The sequence below is a fragment of the Mesocricetus auratus genome, unplaced genomic scaffold (assembly GCF_017639785.1).
Source record: "Mesocricetus auratus isolate SY011 unplaced genomic scaffold, BCM_Maur_2.0 Super-Scaffold_100013, whole genome shotgun sequence".
Lineage (NCBI taxonomy): Eukaryota > Metazoa > Chordata > Mammalia > Rodentia > Cricetidae > Mesocricetus > Mesocricetus auratus.
Genome location: NW_024429196.1, coordinates 34,248,465 through 34,267,842, shown reverse-complemented (window position 1 = coordinate 34,267,842; position 19,378 = coordinate 34,248,465). Strand labels below are relative to the sequence as shown.

At 39.8% G+C, this 19,378-nt stretch overlaps 1 protein-coding gene across 5 annotated transcripts in view; it reads left to right on the top strand.

Moving 5' to 3' along the window:
* Window positions 1-7,431, top strand: part of Wdr37 (WD repeat domain 37) — a 66,690-nt gene extending 59,259 nt beyond the window's left edge. For all 5 annotated transcript variants that reach the window (XM_013114649.3, XM_013114646.3, XM_013114647.3 and 2 more), the window contains 3 exons: window positions 87-221; window positions 676-790; window positions 4,578-7,431. In XM_013114649.3, coding sequence (XP_012970103.1) covers window positions 87-221; window positions 676-790; window positions 4,578-4,709 — 382 coding nt within the window. In that variant the 3' untranslated portion in view covers window positions 4,710-7,431. The remainder of the gene's footprint in view (window positions 1-86; window positions 222-675; window positions 791-4,577) is intronic.
* Window positions 7,432-19,378: the final 11,947 nt, after the last annotated feature.

Genomic DNA, 19,378 nt, shown 5'->3' with positions numbered 1-19,378 from the left:
AAGCAAGATTTTGTATAGTGTGCACTATGGGGGATGGTTGGGACATTCTGCCCTCTAACTGCTGATGTGTGTGACTTTACCTGTAGCACTGTGACCTCTGCTGTGTTCACTGTGGGAGACAACGTTGTTTCAGGCAGTGATGACCGTACAGTAAAAGTCTGGGATTTAAAAAACATGAGATCTCCAATTGCGACAATCCGTACAGACTCTGCCATTAATAGGTAAGGATTGCTTGTAATTTATTGCCTTGTTTAATGATACAGCCTTTGGGAAGGGGGTTCAGACTCCTGGGAAAATATTTTCTTGATCCTCTTAGGTTAATTCAGTATCTATAAGTACTTAACCTTACTCAGCACTATATTATATTGATGTAGTAAGACTTAGAAGAGTAAGATTGGGTCTTTGGTAGCCAGATGCTGTAGAACTTTGTTTACTTACTGAGAGGTTCTGTTTGCTGTTGGGTAGTGTGTGTCTGTGTGTGAAGTCCACGTGTGATCTGGCAGTTAGGTGTATCTTAGTCTCTTGTCCAGCGTTAGGCAGACTACCTCTATAACTTGCTAATTTCGTGTACCTTGAAATGTGAGAATGTGTTCTTTACGACTGCATTATCTGTAAATTCTAAATAATACACTGTCCAAATTTTACATCAACTTGTTTTTATATCTTTTTTTGTAGGATCAATGTATGTGTTGGCCAAAAAATCATAGCCCTCCCACATGACAACCGGCAAGTGCGATTGTTTGATATGTCAGGAGTGCGGCTAGCACGACTCCCCCGGAGCAGCCGACAGGTACTGGTTACAGTGTGCTCGTCATGAACAGCAAAGGAGAATTTGAAGTTCCATTTTTTATACCAGTGTTGCCTCAGAGAAATACAAACAGGCCACATTACAACTAGAGACTTCCACACTTAGAAGAGAGAAAAATTTAGCTTTAGTGTGTATTTTATGAGATGATGAGCAAGACATAGATTGGTGACAACTCCTGGAGATTGGATACCTATCTCCACCTCCAACCAAAAAAACATCTTCCTATGGTTGGGTATCACAGGAAAAAGTTCCGTTTTTCTGAATAAATTAGGGAATTTCTCCTTGCTACCATTAGATATGATATATAGGAGTTTGATAGGTGCTTCTGTATGGCTTATTCAGATCACTCCAGAAGTCCTGCATTCATGGCTCCAGCTCAGTCAAGCAGAATCAGAATATGTTCAGCGAACAACTGGCACCGTGCTTAGATGATTTTGATGCTCTGTGAAGTTGGGGCTGGAGCATGTTTTATATGGGTTGATAAGTAGTGGAGGCAGAGGTCATAATGAATACTTCTTTAGGCTGTGTTTAACTGAGATCCTAAAGCACAGTGTTAGTTAGGGTTATTAATTGCTGTGATGAAAGACCATGACCAAAGCAATTGGGGAAGAAAGGGTTTATTTGACTTATACTTCCACAACACTGTTCATCATTGAAGGAAGTCAGGAAAGGAACTCAAACAGGTCCGGAACCTGGAAGCAAGAGCTGATAGAGAGGCCATGGAGAGGTGCTGCTTACTGGCTTGTTCCCCATGAGTTGCTCAACCTGCTTTCATATAGAACCTAGGACCACCTGCCCAGGGATGACACCACCCACGACAGGCTAACTGGGCTATCCCACAAACATTAGTTAAGAAAATGCCTTACAGCTAGATCTTATGGTGACATTTTTCTCAACTGAAGTATCCTGCTTTCTGATGAGTTTAACTTTTGTCAAGTTGACAAAACTAATTCTGCTTCTTCCCCTCCCCCCCCGCCGCCACTTTGGATCATACCTGAATGTCACTGTGATGTCTGATAAGTTAGCCAGTACATGCTGTTAATGGATCCATTCCCCAGTCCTCCTGGTCACTTCTCTACACCTTTGAGCATTGCTTGTGCCTTTTAAAGAATCCACCTGTTGCAGCCTTCTGGCTGCTTTTCTTCTTCTGATTCCTTCCTGTTGATAGCAATCTCACTTCATGGTGGAGTGCTTCAGAGTACAGCTCATAAGCCACAAGCCAGTGTGTATCAGTTGTATACTGCAAACACTGAAGACTAAGGATGAGTTTGGAGATGTAGTGTGAAGTAGGAATTAGCTACCAATATAGCACCCTTTTCTCCTTAAGTGGCACACAGTTTCTCAAGCATGGCAGTCCTTCCGGCAGTGGTGTTGTAGCCATTCTTGTTGCCACTCACAAAAGCGTGTTGCCCAGGATAATTGTCTTTTTCGTCTTTGAGTTTACATTGTAGGAACATCCTTATAAAATCAAAGTAAAGTCATTTCACAACCCTACGAGGCCATGAATTGCCTGCCCACCAGAATTTTACTCATGCCTTCTGCATGGCAGACTGCTCATGTGTGTCCTAAGTTGCTATTAACACATAAGAAAGCATTTGTGAAGAGACTGATGACAGTGTGTAGTACTTTATTATTCTGATGATTTTTTTTTTCCTTCGAGAAAGTAAGGAGTTCTAAGTAAAACTTTGTGGTTCTAATTCCATGTAGAATTATCTGTAAAATATTCAACTTTGCTGTAATTGTAGAATATTTGTGTCTGGGTTTATTCTTTCATATAACAATTTGTGAAATAGGTTTATTTTAAGATTAACAAATAACGTTTAACTTCTTTTTAGACTTGTAATGCTTCCTCAAATAAATATGTAGTTTTAGTATCATAGCATGACAGCTAGACATAACTCGCTCACTGTTGTAGATGCTTTCAGCTGATTAGTTTTAAAAACAGAAAACCAAAACACTGTGTATGGCTGGTTCTCAACCTTCCTAATGCTGTGACCCTTTAATGCAGTTCCTCATATGGTGGCCTCCCAACCATAACATTATTTTTGTTGCTACTTCATAACTGTAATTTTGCTACTGTTATTTTGAGGCCAGCCTGGTTTATAGAACGAGTTCTAGGTCAGCCAGGGTTATGCAGAAGCCCTGTCTCAAAAAACCAAAGGAAGAAAATAAATCGTAATGTAAATATGTTTTCTGGTGTTCTTTGGGGGTCATGACCCAGGGGTTGAGAACTGCTGATGTATGGGAAGTTTTCTTCACTGATTGATTTTGAACCCAGAGTTATCACTCTGTTAGGTAAGCACTCTGACTGAACTGTACCCCCGGCCCTTTAGATCTCACTTTTAGAGTTACCCAGGCTGGACTCAACTTGGGTCCTCCTGCCTGAGCCTAGAGTATAGTCTAGTCTAGAGTTGTGTGTTCTACCATGCCCAATAAAAAGGACAGGCAATTTTAAATTATTTTACTTTTGGGATAGTGTAGGTAGCATCCCCAAGTGTTTCAGGGAAGTGTGCTATGGGGACTGTTAGGAAGAGCTGTAGGGTCAGAAGGGCCTGAGGTCCAATGATTAAATAAGTAGGATCCTGTGTGGTCAGAGTCCTAGGGCTTTTGATGAAAGAGTGCCTGTTGTGACTATTCACAGTAGTGCAGAGTAGCTCCACTCTGTGTGTTAGTGGATGATCCCCTTTTCTTGGTTCTTGCATAATGTGTGGAAATTCCCCTTCCATCTTCAGTGAGTGTTTACTTGTCAGACAGATGTGCTTTCAGGTTTCTCCCTGGGTGTGCTTGGCTAGATGACCATTTTCTCTCACCCAGTTGTCTAGCACCTGATTTCAGCGTTCTTCGAGAATACCCTGCATTTATCTATTAAGTAGTTCCTGTCTAAAGGCAAGAATTTACTGCCAACTAATGGATGTAGATGGATTTTCAACCCCCCCCCCAAAACCCAAACAAACCTCGCAGCAAAAAATCAACAAAAGATTCTTTCATTGTTAAGACACCTTCATAACTTTTCACACAGGTTTTTCTTTTATAGTTAGTTTGCAGCCTGATTGAGTCCTCCATTTTATAAACAGTATTTATATTGAATGTTTTACAGAATATCTTGTTTGAACTGTTACTGAATAGTTGGTAAATACCTGTCAGTTTTATTGTATAATATATTAATTTATGGGTAACTCCTCTGTGTAATGTGAGTTGGGCTCAAATATCTCTACATACACAGTGGTAAGTTTTGTAAACTATTTTGTAATAATTTCCTAAAACATTTTGATATTTAATTTGAATTTCTGAGACTACTAGAATTAACTGAAGAGGCCATTTCTTATTTTTGTTTCATTTATATATCATTTATATATTTTTCTGTTATCGGAACTATTTATTTACTAAATGGTATTTGAGCTCTTTGAATTTAGTTTAGTGTGTCTGAAAACACCTTCTAGCTTCACTTATTCATTTAAAAATTTCAAAGTGAACATTTATTTTCTCGTGTGCATCTATAATCTTATCATTCGTTTTGAAGAAAGACTAATCATGGCTTCTGGTATGCGCTTATTCACACACCTGTCCCAGTGGCAGAATTTTCACCCTGGCTCCACCAGCTTGCTCCTGGCATGTTGTCATGCATGCTAGTTTTTGCCTCACTCGAGCTACTCCTGTGTTGAGTTTTCACTTTTACTTTATTCATTTGAGTAATATAGTTAGCATGGTGAGAGTGTTACATTTTGTTTCAGGAATAATGCATTAATTCTGTTGTGTGTGTTTATTGTAGGGTCACAGACGAATGGTGTGCTGCTCAGCGTGGAGTGAAGATCACCCCATATGCAATCTGTTCACATGTGGGTTTGATAGGCAAGCGATTGGTTGGAACATCAATATTCCTGCATTGTTACAAGAAAAATAAGTCACTGGTGTTCCTTAGTTTGAAGTTTGCCATGGACCTTTGTTTCATGCAGGCTCTTCTGCATATTAGTCAGCCATTATAGTGAGAGTTTGGCCCCGGGAAGGGTGCCTTGTATATGTTCTTTTCACACCGTGCCCAGCTTGCATGAAATGTACAGAGAGATGTGTGATTCTGTTTTTTTTTTTTTTTTTTTTGTCTTGTGTATATTGGCATCCTCTGGTCAGTAGAAGTGAAACTCACTCCCATGTAGCATACAAAATGCTTTGAGGTGTTGACAGATGAGCAGTAGGGCATTACATTACATTATATGAATTAAATGTGAACTGTGTACCTGTTGTGAGGCATAAATGGTCTGTTACATTGTCTGGAGTAACTATACATATCTACCTTGTCCTGGGAAGACTGCAGAGCTCATTTGCGTTGGCTATCGAGAGGCAGGACTGATAGACTTCATCCTTGGTTTGCGTGAAGTTTAGCATGTACTGTTGTGTTATTCCATTTCAGTTCTTAACTTCTGTAAAAATAACCTGGATTTACGGCATTTGTGCAGAGTTTCTTTTGAGAAGAAATGTTTCTGTTCTTTTATACAAAATGATTTTAGTCTCCTGAGGTCTCATACTAGCAAATTTTAAAATATGATGATTCTGATCACTGATTTTAGACATTAAACAAAATTTAAAGCACTTTAATTTAAAGCTGTGGTTATCAACAAGTTTGAGAATTTTCAAATTACTTACCCATTGAATGTGACTTGACCTTTATACGAAGGCCCTGCTACCTGAAGACAGAATCTTATTTATTTTCTTCACATTTAATTTGCGTATTTCTAAATGGGTTCATTTCCTTGTTGGTATTTGAGAGCCAAAAATGCAAATAAATGAGCACTACCTCAAAATAAATATTGGGAAAACTTTGGAGTCTCACTGTTGCCTAGGTAAAGCACTTGGATTTAAAGCTGGAATATTGAAGTCAAGGTAGAAGGCAAGAAAGACAATCATACCAAACATGTCCTGAAGGTGAAAGGCTCTCTAGTTAGGCTGCAAGGTGATAGCCATGGCAGACAGTTCATAGACAACAAGAGCATTTGTCTAGAACAGCTTGGATACCTCTCAGTGCCAATCCTACTACTGCACATGTGAGCCTTTCGTTCTTGCCTTCTAGAAATCACTGTTCATCTGATATTTGTAAGTTTGTGTTTCTTGTAGAGTTACAGTTTTGATAAAGAGACATCTCAGTTACTGCCCCTTTTATTTTAGTCCCTTACATACCGTCCTTTGGATACTGACCACTTGGGGAGAAGAGAAAAGGTAGTAAGCTGTTGTGGTTACCACACCTCTTACCTCTCCCTCAGTTCCCTATTTTCTGTGTGGGTTACACAGGAGGGCACCTGACCTAGTGAGTGGTAGGAAGTTTGGTGTAAGATGTGTATTGTTGTGTGTAGAATATTTGGGTGTCCTTTGATGGCACTTTCCAGGAGCGAGAACTTGATTATTGGCATCTTTGATTTGAGCACCAAAGGAGCTGATATCAGGAAGATCTGACTCATTTAGGATGATTCTTTGGATAATTTTGTTTTTTCAACTAAAAAAAATGTGTTTTTAAAGTCTGACCCTTTCTGATCACAAGTCTCACTATGGAGTATTTGAGAACCGAGTCAGGCTGGTCACTGTAATTGATTACATTTTTAAGACCTAGCTCTGGCTGTTTTGAATGTATTTTGCTTGATGGTGGAGTACTATAGGATGATGTTCCCAGTGGCCTGCTTTACCATACAGCCACATAGGGTTTCTCCTATCTCCTCTATTCTACTATATTCACAGAGTCGTTAATTATGGTGACAAGCCATGTTCTTATGTTCCTTGTAACTTAATCTGAAAGTCTAGGTATAGTTAAGAGCATTGAAAAAAACATATGCAAATATAAGCAGCAAAATCAAACATAAGATCCAGATCTCTGCCAAAGTTTTGGAGCTTTAAAAAAATTGTATTGGTGAACATTTAGTTCTATGCAGACTAGTGACCTTCACTGCCAGTAGCTGCTTATTTTCTTTGGCTAACTGGAGGGACCAGACTCTGACAGAAATGAGGCTCTCCACTCATTTCCAGAGGACCCTAATGGTGCTCGACCAGAGTGCTCAGGAGCAGGATGTGACTTACTGTTGACTGCTGTGTCATCTGTTCACATCCCATTGCTGCTGAGGCCAGTGTTGTCTTCAAGAGTGTGACTGGCACAGGCTTGTGCTCATAAGTGTGTGTAGGCTGTGTGCATGTGGCTATCAGCCACGTGTGATCTCATTAGAAATAGTGTTTGGAAAAAGGAACACTATTATGTACTACAGTGTCCAGAATTTCACTTAATAATGGAGGAAAATGTGTGGTTATTAAATGTGCACTGATGCAAAATTTCCCAAGAGATTTCTTATTACCCACCCCAACCACCGTCCCCCAATCTTAACTGCTGCATCAGTTTCTGTAGAGTCAAAAAAACTCTGTACATATTTGGAAATCTGAAGACTATGTAAATCATTTGTTACTTAAATCTGTGAAAAAGTTTTTTTTTGTTTCTTGAGGGAAAAGTGCATTTATAAGTGTTCTGTGGCATCAGTTATCTTTACTGTATTGATGTAATTGTTTGTAAATGTTCAGTGTCTTCATTGGAATATGAAGTTCATTAAAACATTTGTGTTCTGTAATTACTATTATAAAGGTTTATGTTGTTTGGAGTATTTTGTTTTTATTCCTCTTGTGTTACTTGGTGAAGCATTGTTGACAGTTACAGAAACATCAGTTGTCCAGAAATTGAGCGAACTGCTTATTATGCCTGTTTGAATTTTTCTTAATCCTAGAGTTAAAACCCAGTTATATTCTCTATCCATTTATTTTGAAAATAAAGACTAGCATTGGTAAGATTTTATCAAGTTCTGCCAAAATATTCCTTCCACACTACCCATACATCTTATTTTCCTGTAATAACTTAAGATTTTTAAAAAAATATTTCAAAACGGGAAACACTTCAATTATGTATAAAAAACATGGGCCATGTTATGGAAAGAAGTTAAAAATGAAGTTGTGAGTTTCAAGATTTAAATTCAACTTCTTTAAAATAGCTTTTGTTCAGAATCTTTGGCATGTGTGAAAGAAATAACAGTATTTTGTGAACTCATGACTTGTGGTTGTAGATAGAGAGGTATTCAGTAGCTCTTGTGTGGTAATTTAGCCAAGGAGCCTTTGCTAAGGTGACGTTTAACCAAAACCTAAATGTTATAAGTAGGTAGTAAGTGGCAGAACATTTCTTGTTGGTAGGATGCTGCAGGCAAAGGTGATGAGACAGGGCTTGGCATGATGTGGGCACCGACCACAGTGTGGCAGCATACAGCATGAAAGTGTGTGGCTGGGTGAGGCTGGGTGTCATCTCATTTAGAGGCCTTCGTAAGAAGTGTGGATTTCGCTTCCTCTCTGCTGTTTCCACATGGAGATGCAGTAAGAATAGGTAGGCTGTGAGGTGTCCCAGTGAGAGGAGCAGCTGCCAGACCTTGTTGGCAGCAGGATGCAGGGTGGCAATAGTATGCATTTGAGGTATATTTTGGGGGCTAGCACCGGTAGTTCTTGCAGGAAGGAAGCATTATTTATGCCACAATCCAAATGTATCTTTGAAGAACTGCCTGTCCTAGTCTTGTGTGTGCATTCGTCAGGGTCTCCAAGATGTTAAGGACTGTTGTGAAGAATTTTCCCTTAAAAAAAAAAAAGGCAATTTCTGTCATGTGAGACATTAGTTTAGTATTGCTAAATGTATTTGCTCTCTATACTGACAGATACTTTGTCACCACCACCTAGCAACATCACTCACAGTGTTGGTGCTGTGCCCATCTCTCAGCTACAGGGGCACAGTAGGAGCAGCCCCTTCTTTTCTGTGGCCAGGCAGGATCCTCCCTTGAAATTTTAGGCTGAGAATTGGTTGAGCCAGTTTCTCTTTTAAGTAAACTGCAAAGCTCCAGGAATTATTATTGGCCCTCCTTTTAATCCCAGTGAAAAGTAACAGGGAGTGTTTTCAAAGTTCTAAGAAAAATATTATTAGAAGTACATATTCCACAAAAAATTATATTTGAAAAGTGAATGTGAAACAAGTTAGGGGTGAAATGCTTTTAAAATGAGAAAAAAAGGCACCAGCAGATACTTACGTATAATTAATGTTACTTTATTAAATTTCTTTAATAGTGACATTGTGCACTCCATTGTGGTTCAGCAGTTAAGGAGTGTTTGCTGTTCTTTCAGAAGACTGGTTTGGCTCCCAGCACTCACAGCGGGCAGCTTACAGTCACCCGTAACCCCAGCCCAAGGGATCCAGTGCCTCTTTTGGCCTCCTTGGGCACCCAGACAAAAATAACACATTAGAATAATAAAAAGTAGTTACTGGTGGCATTGGGAAATATAGGAATGAAGATACAAGGGGACTATCATACTGGAAACAACATCAAAGATTTTGTTTTCAATTTTGACAAGAGCGATTCCTGGAATTATCAGGTGTTTTTATTTTGGTGTGTGTGTGTGTGTGTGTGTGTGTGTGTGTGTACACAGCAGAAATTGTCCTCTAGTGTTCTTTGGGAGCCGTCTGCCTTGCGTTTTGAGAGCAGATGTCTTCACTGAAGCTTGCTGGCTAACCAATGAGCTCCAGGGATGTGCCTGTCTTTGCCTCCCCAGCACACAGCCTACAAGTATGTGCCATTATCCCTGTTTTTTCCTGTGGGTTCTAGGGATTGGACTGAGGCCCACATCTTGCAACACAAGCACTATGCTGACAGAGTTATCTCCCCAGACCAGTTTTTATACCTCTTTAAATACCCAGTGGTGTTTCTGTCCCTGGAGAATCCTGACACAGTGACCTATTTAATGAATGATTATGGCACTGCTAGTTATCCATGTGGATTGAGATGATGAATATGACTCCTTCACACCTAACAATGTGAATTCATCAGTAAGTACTGAAGGAAGTGTTAAAGGAAAGGGTGTGTGTGTGTGTGTGTGTGTGTGTGTGTGTGTGTGTGTGTGTATACCAAGGCAGTATAACAAAAAATGCATTAATCATGTTAGAAAGGATTAACAAATTCATAATAAAAGGCTTTTTGTTTATTTTTATTTAGATGTAATAATGAGTTGCATTTATTGTAAGACATCCTAAAAACAAAGTGTAGTCATATGTAATTCACAGAAGAGTTTTTTGAAGGATACTAAACCAAACAAAATTGCTTATGTTGATAGGAAAACTGGAAATCAGGCAGCAGGTAAGAATGGGATGTCAGCAAACAAATAAGATAGGAAGAACAGGATACAGGAGTGAGACTATTTGTTAGATTGAAAGATCTGTCAAGGATATAGGCTACTAAAAGTTTTACATATTGTCCCCTGGCATATAAAATACTACAGTGACTTTGTATCTTACAATGTTTATCTCCATAATCCAGCAGTTCCAAGGTGAAAATTTCATTGGGGGGGGAGTGGGGGAATGCAATGCAGGCATAGTATAAGTGATGATAGGTCTATACAGTGAGGTATTACTATCAGTTAAACCCTAGGAACCACATATGGTTACATTGACATTCTTGGTCTTATGTGAATAAAAACGTAACACATTGAATACACAATATGAAACCATTTTTAAGGTACAAACCAAGTAAAACTAAATCCTATCTATCTAATCTATCACAATTGTATATATCTGTCATCTCTTAGGAACAAAAATGCAAAACTCATGTTTTCTGTGCTGGTGCAGTTGGGATAGGAAGGCAGAGGTCCAAGTAGGGAAACTCAGGCTTGCCAAATTCCATGTTTAATTTGTGTAAAGACAAGTTTTATAAAGTGCATGTTGAGCCAAATGACAACTTTGTGGGATTGACTCTCTCTACTTATGTAGTTTCTTGGTATTGAACTCATGACACCAGGTTCACTCACTAAGTGCTTTTACTTGCTGAGCTATCTTGCTGCCCCCATCCTTAATAAGGGGGAGTAGGGACCCCATTCTCAGTGTTTCACTTTTCGTAATTTGTAGCAAATATAATGTTCCTTTAGTGTATCATAATAGTATAAAATTAAGAGTAGTGTGTAAAAATTTATGTTGATACTTTCTGACAGCCTTTTTCAAATTTATTACCTAATTATATTTTATTCACCTCAGATACTGTTTTTTTCTTTTGCTTATGAAAAGGTAGTTTTATTCTAAAACATCCCATTCTCAGTCATTTGGTTTGCACATATTCCATAGGAGGATGTGAAGCCAATTTTGAAATAATGGTCACTATGGAAATTGTACAAAGGCAGTATGCTATACTGTGTCAGAATTGGGCTCTTTTCAAATACATTTTACGACTCTTAGTGTCCAAGTAGGAAATGTAATAAAGATTTCATTTACCAGGTGTGAACATAAAATAACAAAAGTAGTTTTCTTGTGTCGCTCATATACTGAGAGTGAAGATCATTTCCGATCTGGGAGGCAGTCCAAGAATTGCATTGAGTAGAGGATACATATTTATTCTTCAGTTTGTGTTTTGAGAAAACAGCATTTTGGTTAGGTGGGGATGTTCTGCAGTATTTAACCATTTTCTACCATGCATATGCTTTACAAGTTTTCTGGCTCCCATCTTGATTCGCATAAATAATATTAAGATGTTCTGCCAGTAGGTCTGGAGGTGTAACTTAGGGTATAGTGCTTGGGTTTTGTTCCTAGCACTGCAGAACAACAAAATGTGTGACTGGTAAACTTCCATCTCTCCTGTAACTAATCCTCGTTAGATGGAGCTAAATTCGCTTTCCCCCTGTGTTTTTCAACATATGTGTTGTGTTGTAGTTGACACAGAACACCAAACATAGTTGAAGTGATGAGTTTGACGAGTTTTACCATGAATACTTAGCCATCATTACACTCCCCTGTCCCCTTCTTGCTCCCTCCTGCATCTCTAGCTTCATTTTCCTTTTCTCTCCCTCCATCACTTGTCTTGCTGTGTAGCCCAAGGCTCATTTTGAGCCCATAATCTTGCACACTAAGATTACAGTTGGAATCCCAGTTACGTATAGGATTCCACGCCTGTGCCATCAAAATTTCATTTGTCTATTATTTGTTCAAATATTTTATCCGACCCAGTTCCTTGTTCTTTTTCCATGGCCTCAGTAATTATCCATCCAGTTGCCTGATGTTTTCCACAACGGACTATTCATATTTCCTCTTAGTCCTTTCTCTCCTTGTTTTATTTTTCATTATTTTTCTTCCGAAAAATTTTTATTTTGTATTATTTTGAAGTTTCATATCTACCCAGGCATTGTGGTACACACCAGCACTGGGAACTGGGAAGGCAGAGGTAGGAGGATCCTTATGTGTTTCAGGACAAGGACAGCCAGCAAATTCCAGGACAGCCAAGGCTACATAATGAGACCCTGCCTCAAAAATTTGTTTCTCTGTTTTTATTTGTTGTGTGCATGTGCGTGCTCGCATGTATGTGTATGTGCACATGCGTGTGTGTGTGTGTGTGTGTGTGTGTGTGTGTGTGTGTGGTATGTATGCCATGGCAAGTATGTGGAGGTCAGAGGAAAACTTAGGAAAGTCAGTTCTTTCCTGTGGGTTCTGGGGCTTGAACCCATCTTGTTGGGCTTGCCACCAAGCATTTTTACCCAATAAAACATTTCGCTGGGCCAATTTTGTATTTTTAAATCAACACATAGAAAATATATATTATATACACTTAAATGGATGCATGCACACATACGTGTGTGTATATATATATATTCATATATATGTATGTATTGTACCATGTGATGTTTGGACACATTGTATAATATTCAAATTGGGTAAATAAGTTTCTGCAAATAGAATTTCTTAGTGGTAATAGTAGTTTTTAACTCTACAGTAGACTTTGATTACCTTTACTCACCCCGCTGTGCAGCAGAACTGACATACCCAGCTTCACTGTAATAGTATCATTGCCTGATTTTTCTCATCCCTTCCTTTCCCCTTGCCCAGCTTCTAGTCACTGACATACGACTCTCAACTTCTAGAGGATCAGCTTTTCTGCATCCCGTGTGTGGGTGAGATTGCGTGGTGTTTATGTTTCTGTGCTTGTCTCACTGGATCCTATTCACAGATAACAAGACTTCATTTCTTTCCATGGCTGAAAAGTATTCATGTGTCTCTCTGTGTGACTATATTTTTCTCTCACTCTGTGTGTGTGTGTGTGTATGCACATGTGTTTTTGTGTGTCTCTATGTGTGTCTGAGTGTGTGTGTCTCCGTGTGTGTACTCCATATTCTCTTTAAGAGTTCGGAGTCAGGCTGATTGACCTGATCTCTTGGCACTTGTGAAGAGTGCTGTTGTAAATACAGGAATGCCGATCTCTCTTCTCTATGCTGGAGTTACTTCCTTTGGATATGTGCCCAGTGGTGGGATTGCTGGATCACCTGGTGGCTTTATTTTTAATTTTGGGGAAGAATCTCCATAGTTCTTTTTATAGCGGCTATGCTAATTAACCTTCCTCCACCAGTGTGCAAGTATGCACTTTCCCCTGCATCTTCACCAGCACTTTTTGAGCACAGTCTCTGTAATGAACCTGTTGCTTGGGTTTGGGGTTTTGTAGCCTCGTATTTACTATCAGCCCCATCCTGTGTCTTTTAACTTAGGTTCTGAAGTTGTCACCTGTGAGATTCCAGTTAGTATCTCTTTTCTCTTGGCCCATCAACTTCGGTTTGTGGAACACATGGAAAACAATTATAGTAGAGTTTAGTATGCTTCTCTGCTAAGGCCAGCAACTGGAAACCCCAGATCAGATTTTATGAGTTACTTTTTTTTTCATTTTGAATTCTCTTTTTCCTGCTTCTATGTGGTTAGATTCAATTCTGTGCTAGACAGTGAATTTTACCTTTTAATGTGCTGTATATCTTAGTATTCCTATAAACATTCTTGATCTTAGGCCTGTCATATGATTATTTTAAAATGCATTGGGGGTTACTTTGGACCTTGTTTTTAAAAAATGTTAGGTAGGGCCAGAATAATGCTTAGTCCACAGTTAGTTTCTTCATACCATGAAAGAAAGATCTTCTGACACTACACTGTACCCATTGGTCCATCTGGAGGGGACAACTGTTAGTCTTAAACCCATGTAATCTTTGAGTAACAGTTTCTCCATCTTGTATGGTGTCTGGTGCACACACTGGTTAGTGCTCAGTTGGAGAAGCCAAGGACTCTTATTTTGATCTAGAGATTTCATGCTACAGAAAGTTTTCCTATAGACAGCAAATAGAAAATATGTAGATGTATAAAATCCACTAGCTCCCACCTTCCCTACTGTTGAGCTACTCTTGCAAGTCACTGGATAATTTTTATATTTCTACTAGATGAATCAAACCATGCAGGATTTGACACACACTTGTAGCATCATCAACTCAGAAAGCCAAGACAGAAGGATTGTGATTTGAAGCCAGTCTGGGTCACAGAGTAAAACCTTGACTCAAATTACATGAGAATATTTTAATGATTATGTTATATGATGTTTTTTATTTTATGTTATTGTTGCAGCTTTTTAAGCAAAAACATTTTAAAAGTAGATTCTCTCAAACACACACACACAAAACCAAGGATGGTAATTCTAGTTTCATTTTTGTTGCTGTAATAAAAAGCAGCTTAGAGAAATGGCTTATAATTCCAGGTTATACCCAGGAACTTCAAACAGCTAATCATATTACATCCACAATCAAGAACAAAGAGAAAATAATTTAGAAAGGGTTTACAATTCTAGATTATACTCCAGGAACTTCAAGCAGCTAGTCATAACGTCCACAGTCAAGAGCAGAGAGTAATGAACACCTGCATGCCCACTTACCTTGGTCAACTGAGCTGGATTTCTCTACTTTTACACAGCTCCAGACCCTCTGCCTAGGAAATGGCACTGCTCACTGTGGGGATGGGTCTTCTCCATTAACTTACAACAACTTCCTACATACTTTCCTACAGGCCAACCCAATGTAGATAACCCCTGGTTGAAAGACTTAAAATCATTATATTTATGTTTACTTAAACCAAATAATATTTCTTGAATGTTTTGTCCTTATGAAACATTGAATAGTCACTTTCTTATGAGTGGATGTGTATTTTAAAAATGTAAAACAGTTTAAAAGATTAAAACATTGGAGCCTGAAAGAGCTAAAATTTGCCTGTGTTTGGAATATGCCCACAGCTGATTCAGTAGAAGGGAGTGCAAACATTATGTCCATCAATACCAATGGTAGCTGTGGATGGCTCAGGACCTCTATGGATTTCAGAATAGTCACCGTATTCTGGTTCCAAAATTCTATCAAACCCATATTGGCATTCACATCTCTCTTCCCCTGCTGATGCCAACTATCATGTACCACATAGTGCCTTCAGCAATGGAGATATTTCATGATGCTCTTATATCAGTGTTGCCTGCAACGTAATTAATCATCTCTAGGTAAGTAAAACATGATTGAGGAAGTAGCACCTTTGTCTTAGGGCTTCTATTTCTGTGAAGAGACAGCATAATCATCACAACTCAAAGAAAATATTTAATTGGGGAGGCTCAATTACAGTTTCTAACTGACACACTTGGCAGCATCCTGAACATAGGAAACCTCAAAGCCCACCCCCACAGTGACACACTTCCTCCAACAAGGTCATATCCACTCCTAATAGTGCCACTCCCTGTGAGATTATAAGGGCTGATTACATTCAGACTACCACATTGCATTTTCTAGCCTCCATAAGTTTGTAACAGTATCATAATGTAAACTACTTCAAAAGTCCCCATAGTCTATCACAGTCTCAACAATGTTTAAAAGTTTAAAGTCTCTTCTGTGGTTCATGCAGTCTCTTAACTTCAATCCCCTATAAAATCAAAGTAAAAAAACAGATCACATATGGCAGAGGATATACATTACTATTCCAAAACGTAGGGAAGGGAGCAAGACCAAAAGCCAGCTGGGAAAACTCCAAACTCTGCATCTTCATGTCTGATGTTGTAATGCTCTTCAGATCTTCAAATCCTTCCAGTTTTGTTGACTGAAACACATACCTTTCTCTTGGACTAGTTCCACTCCCTGTTAGAAGCTCTCCTCAGCAGGTATCCCACGACTCTGTCATCTTCAACATCCTGGGTTCTCCAAGACAATCCAAGTTTCAACTTCATAGCTTTACACAGTAGCCTCTCTACTAGGCCTTCCTTCATTCAGGGATACCTCTGGTGCCTGGCCTCAGTGACTTTCTTTAGGCACAAAGGCAAATTCCATAAGCCATTTCTTCTATCCTTAACTCTAAAACCAAAATAGTGTGACTGAAACTGCCAAGTTCTGTTGTTTGCTGGGGATGGAACATGGCCCCCCTTTTTCAGTTACATATTCACCAGCTTTCTGTCTTTCACCACCTAAGCTTGGCTGTCCTGAAACTGGATCTCTAGATCAGAACCGCCTGGAACTCAGAGGTCTGCCAGTCTCTGCCTTCTCAATGCTGCAATTAAAGGCATTCACTACCACCCCAGGCTCTAATTTTTTCTTTAGTTCCTTGTCACAAGTTGGAAATTTAGCTGGGTGGGATCTTGCCCTGAGCTTACCACTCCCTTTATTTCATATCTTAATCTATCTCCTTCAAACACAGAGTTCAGTTCCACTTTCTGGTGCTCTTTTTCTCCTCAAATATTTTTCCTTGCTCAGCTTGCTCCTTTTCATTACATGTCTTCATTAGCATTAATACTAGTAACCATAAAACATATTCTATACTAGGCTGTCTTGAGATTTTTTTTTTGCCAACTGAATTAATTACACTTTAGCCTCAGGCAGACTCTTTGGACAAGGGCAAAGGCAGCCACTTTCTATAACAAAATAGTAAAAGAATGATCTCTAGGCCTCATAGCAACGTTCTTCTCTGAAGCCTCGTGAGTGAGTACCTGACAGTTCTTAGCACCTCTGTCTTCCATGCTTCTACTAGTACAGTTCATTAGGCAGTGCTTAAAGCATCCCATTGCTTCTGTAGCCGAACGTACCATAATTCAAATTCCTCAACAAAAACAGTCCAGCCTATCCCAGTAATACCCCACTCCTGGTACTAACTTCTGTCTTAGTGTTTTTATTGTTGTGAAGACACCATGGAAACTCTTATGAAGAAAACATTTAATTGGAATGGCTCGATTACAGTTTCAGAGGTTCATTCTATTATTGTCATGATGCGGAAGATGTTGATGTGCAGGCAGATGTGGTGCTAGAATGATAGCTGAGAGTCCTGCATCTTGCAGGCAACAGGAAGTAGACTGTCTCACTAGGCAGTATCCTAAGCATAGGAAACCTCAAAGCCTACCACCAAGGTGACACACTTCCTCCAACAAGGTCATACCCACTCCAATAAAGGCACACTTCCTAATAGTTCTCCCTATGAGATTACGGTGGCCAATTACATTCACACCACCACAAACTTTCATAAACAGAGTTACTTGAAAGGAGACAATTCAAAAAAGCAGACACAGGAGCGCGCTGATCTAAACTTGGGTCCTTTGGAAGAAGCCTTCTCTAACTCCCCCATTGCAGTTTTTTAAAGGTACTTGTGGTTTGAATGTGAAAGGCTGGTGATAGGCTTGTGGGTTTGAACACTTGGTCCCCAGCTGGTGGCACTGTGGAAGGGGCGGAGCCCTGCTGGAGGGAGTGGATCACTGTGGCTAGCCTTGAGATTTTATAGTCTTGCTCCATTTCCTTTGTACTCTGCTTCCTGGTTGTTTATGCGGTGTGGCCAGCAGCCTTTCCCTATCTCCTGGGATTGTAAACCAGCACAGACCCTTTCTTTTTATTGTTGTTTTTCGTGACTTGGTTTCTCTGTATTGTTTTGGGGGCTGTCCTGGAACTCGCTCTGTAGACCAGAGCTGGCCTGGAACTCACAGAGATCTGCCTGCCTCTGCCTCCTGAGTGCTGGGATTAAAGGCGTGTGCCACCAACGCCCGGCGACCCTTTCTTTCTTATGATGCCTTTTGCCTCTTGCCAGGCTCTTTGTCCCAGGGGTGAGACACGGAACTGCTACAACCTGTCGATTATGCATTGTGGTTGGTGCACTTTAAACTTCGTCCCTTCTGGCTCCTGCAGCTTCCAGTATTCATTTAGATAGCTCAAGCTCTTCCATGGCTACTATGATGTTATTGGTTATCAAATTCATTGTATATAGCAGCTTCTAGAAATTTGGTAAAGCATACCTCTGGTTGTTATCTGTGAAGGCATTTCCAGAGATGATTGGTTAAGAGGAGAAGACCCATCTTACAGGCTGCAAACCCATAGAGGAAGACAATGAGGTTAGAAGGAGAGAACTGAGCCATTCAAGTGCTATTTAAATGTAGCCACTATGTAATGGTAAGCTTACAGTTTGATTTTTGCCCTTTCTTGAGAATATTAGAACATGACAAATGGAGCAAAATTTTCCATATTTTATTAGCTGGAGCTGAAGAGGGGGGCTGGTTTGCACAGCTGAATGGTTGTGGATGGCCACTCTCTGAAACAGGTGCCTATCATGTTCTAGATGTTGTCTCCATAGACAATGTCTGCATGGTCAGACATGTCATCCTTCTATTCATGCACTGTGTGGAGCCAGGATAGCGATGAATGCACACAAAAATCACAAACTTAAGACATTGTAACATTTTTGGGTAAATGTGCTTTTGGGGAACTCCATTGTTCAGTTTTCCAGTACAAACTTTGCTGATGACATTGTCGTCTTTTGATGTGATCAGGTTGCATACATCTGGTAGGCCTTGCACCTGAGGTTTATTTGGGTTTTGGATAACAAATATGGCAGGAGAGGCTTTTCCATGAAGTTTCATTCTCAAAAATTTCAAGGCCGCAGAGAAGTAAGGGGAAAGATTTCTATAGTGAAAAAACCTTACATTTCTATCATGTAGCCTTTGTGATGAGTATTTTGCATTTTTGGGCTGGGGGTGTAGCTTAGTGATAGAGTCCATGCTGAGTGTGCACAAAGCCCCAAGTTCATCTTCCAGAATCCCAAAATAAGTCAACAAATAAGTAAATACCATCAATATGACCCTGATTTAAAAAGCATTAAATTCCTTTGAAGTGTCCTGGCCACATTTCTGCCTGGATTGGCACAAACATCGTCTTAACCTCTCGGCCACCATAATCACTGCTGAGGGAAGCTGAGGTGCATTGAGTGGGTTTCTATGGCAGTTATCAGTGTTTTCAAATTTCACAGGGTGGAAATCGCTTTACTCAGCAGTGTCCAGTTTTAATCTGCACATTAGTTCTGTCTGCAAATCAGTGCCTGGTAGGAAAACACCAACACCCCTGATGCATTATGAGATTCGGGGCTTTTGGCAGCCTTTGTAGAAGAGGGAGAAATAAGGGCATAGGTAATATTTTCTATAATCTCTCCTGTTCTGAAGCTATTGATCCTAACTGACAGCAGGGGCATTTTAGCTGGTCTCAATAGCCTGTGTGATGTAGGAGGCTGGGTCTGGGCCTGGAGCTGGTAAGCAGTGCTATGGACGATACCCAGAGGGACCTGTGTTTGCCTTGTCCTCAGGCTCCCTCTCCTCTCTTTCTCACACATGCACACACAAACATGTACCCACCACACAAACATACCTATACCAGAACACAGCATCCCTTTGCAGGGCATACAGTGGAGGTTTGAAT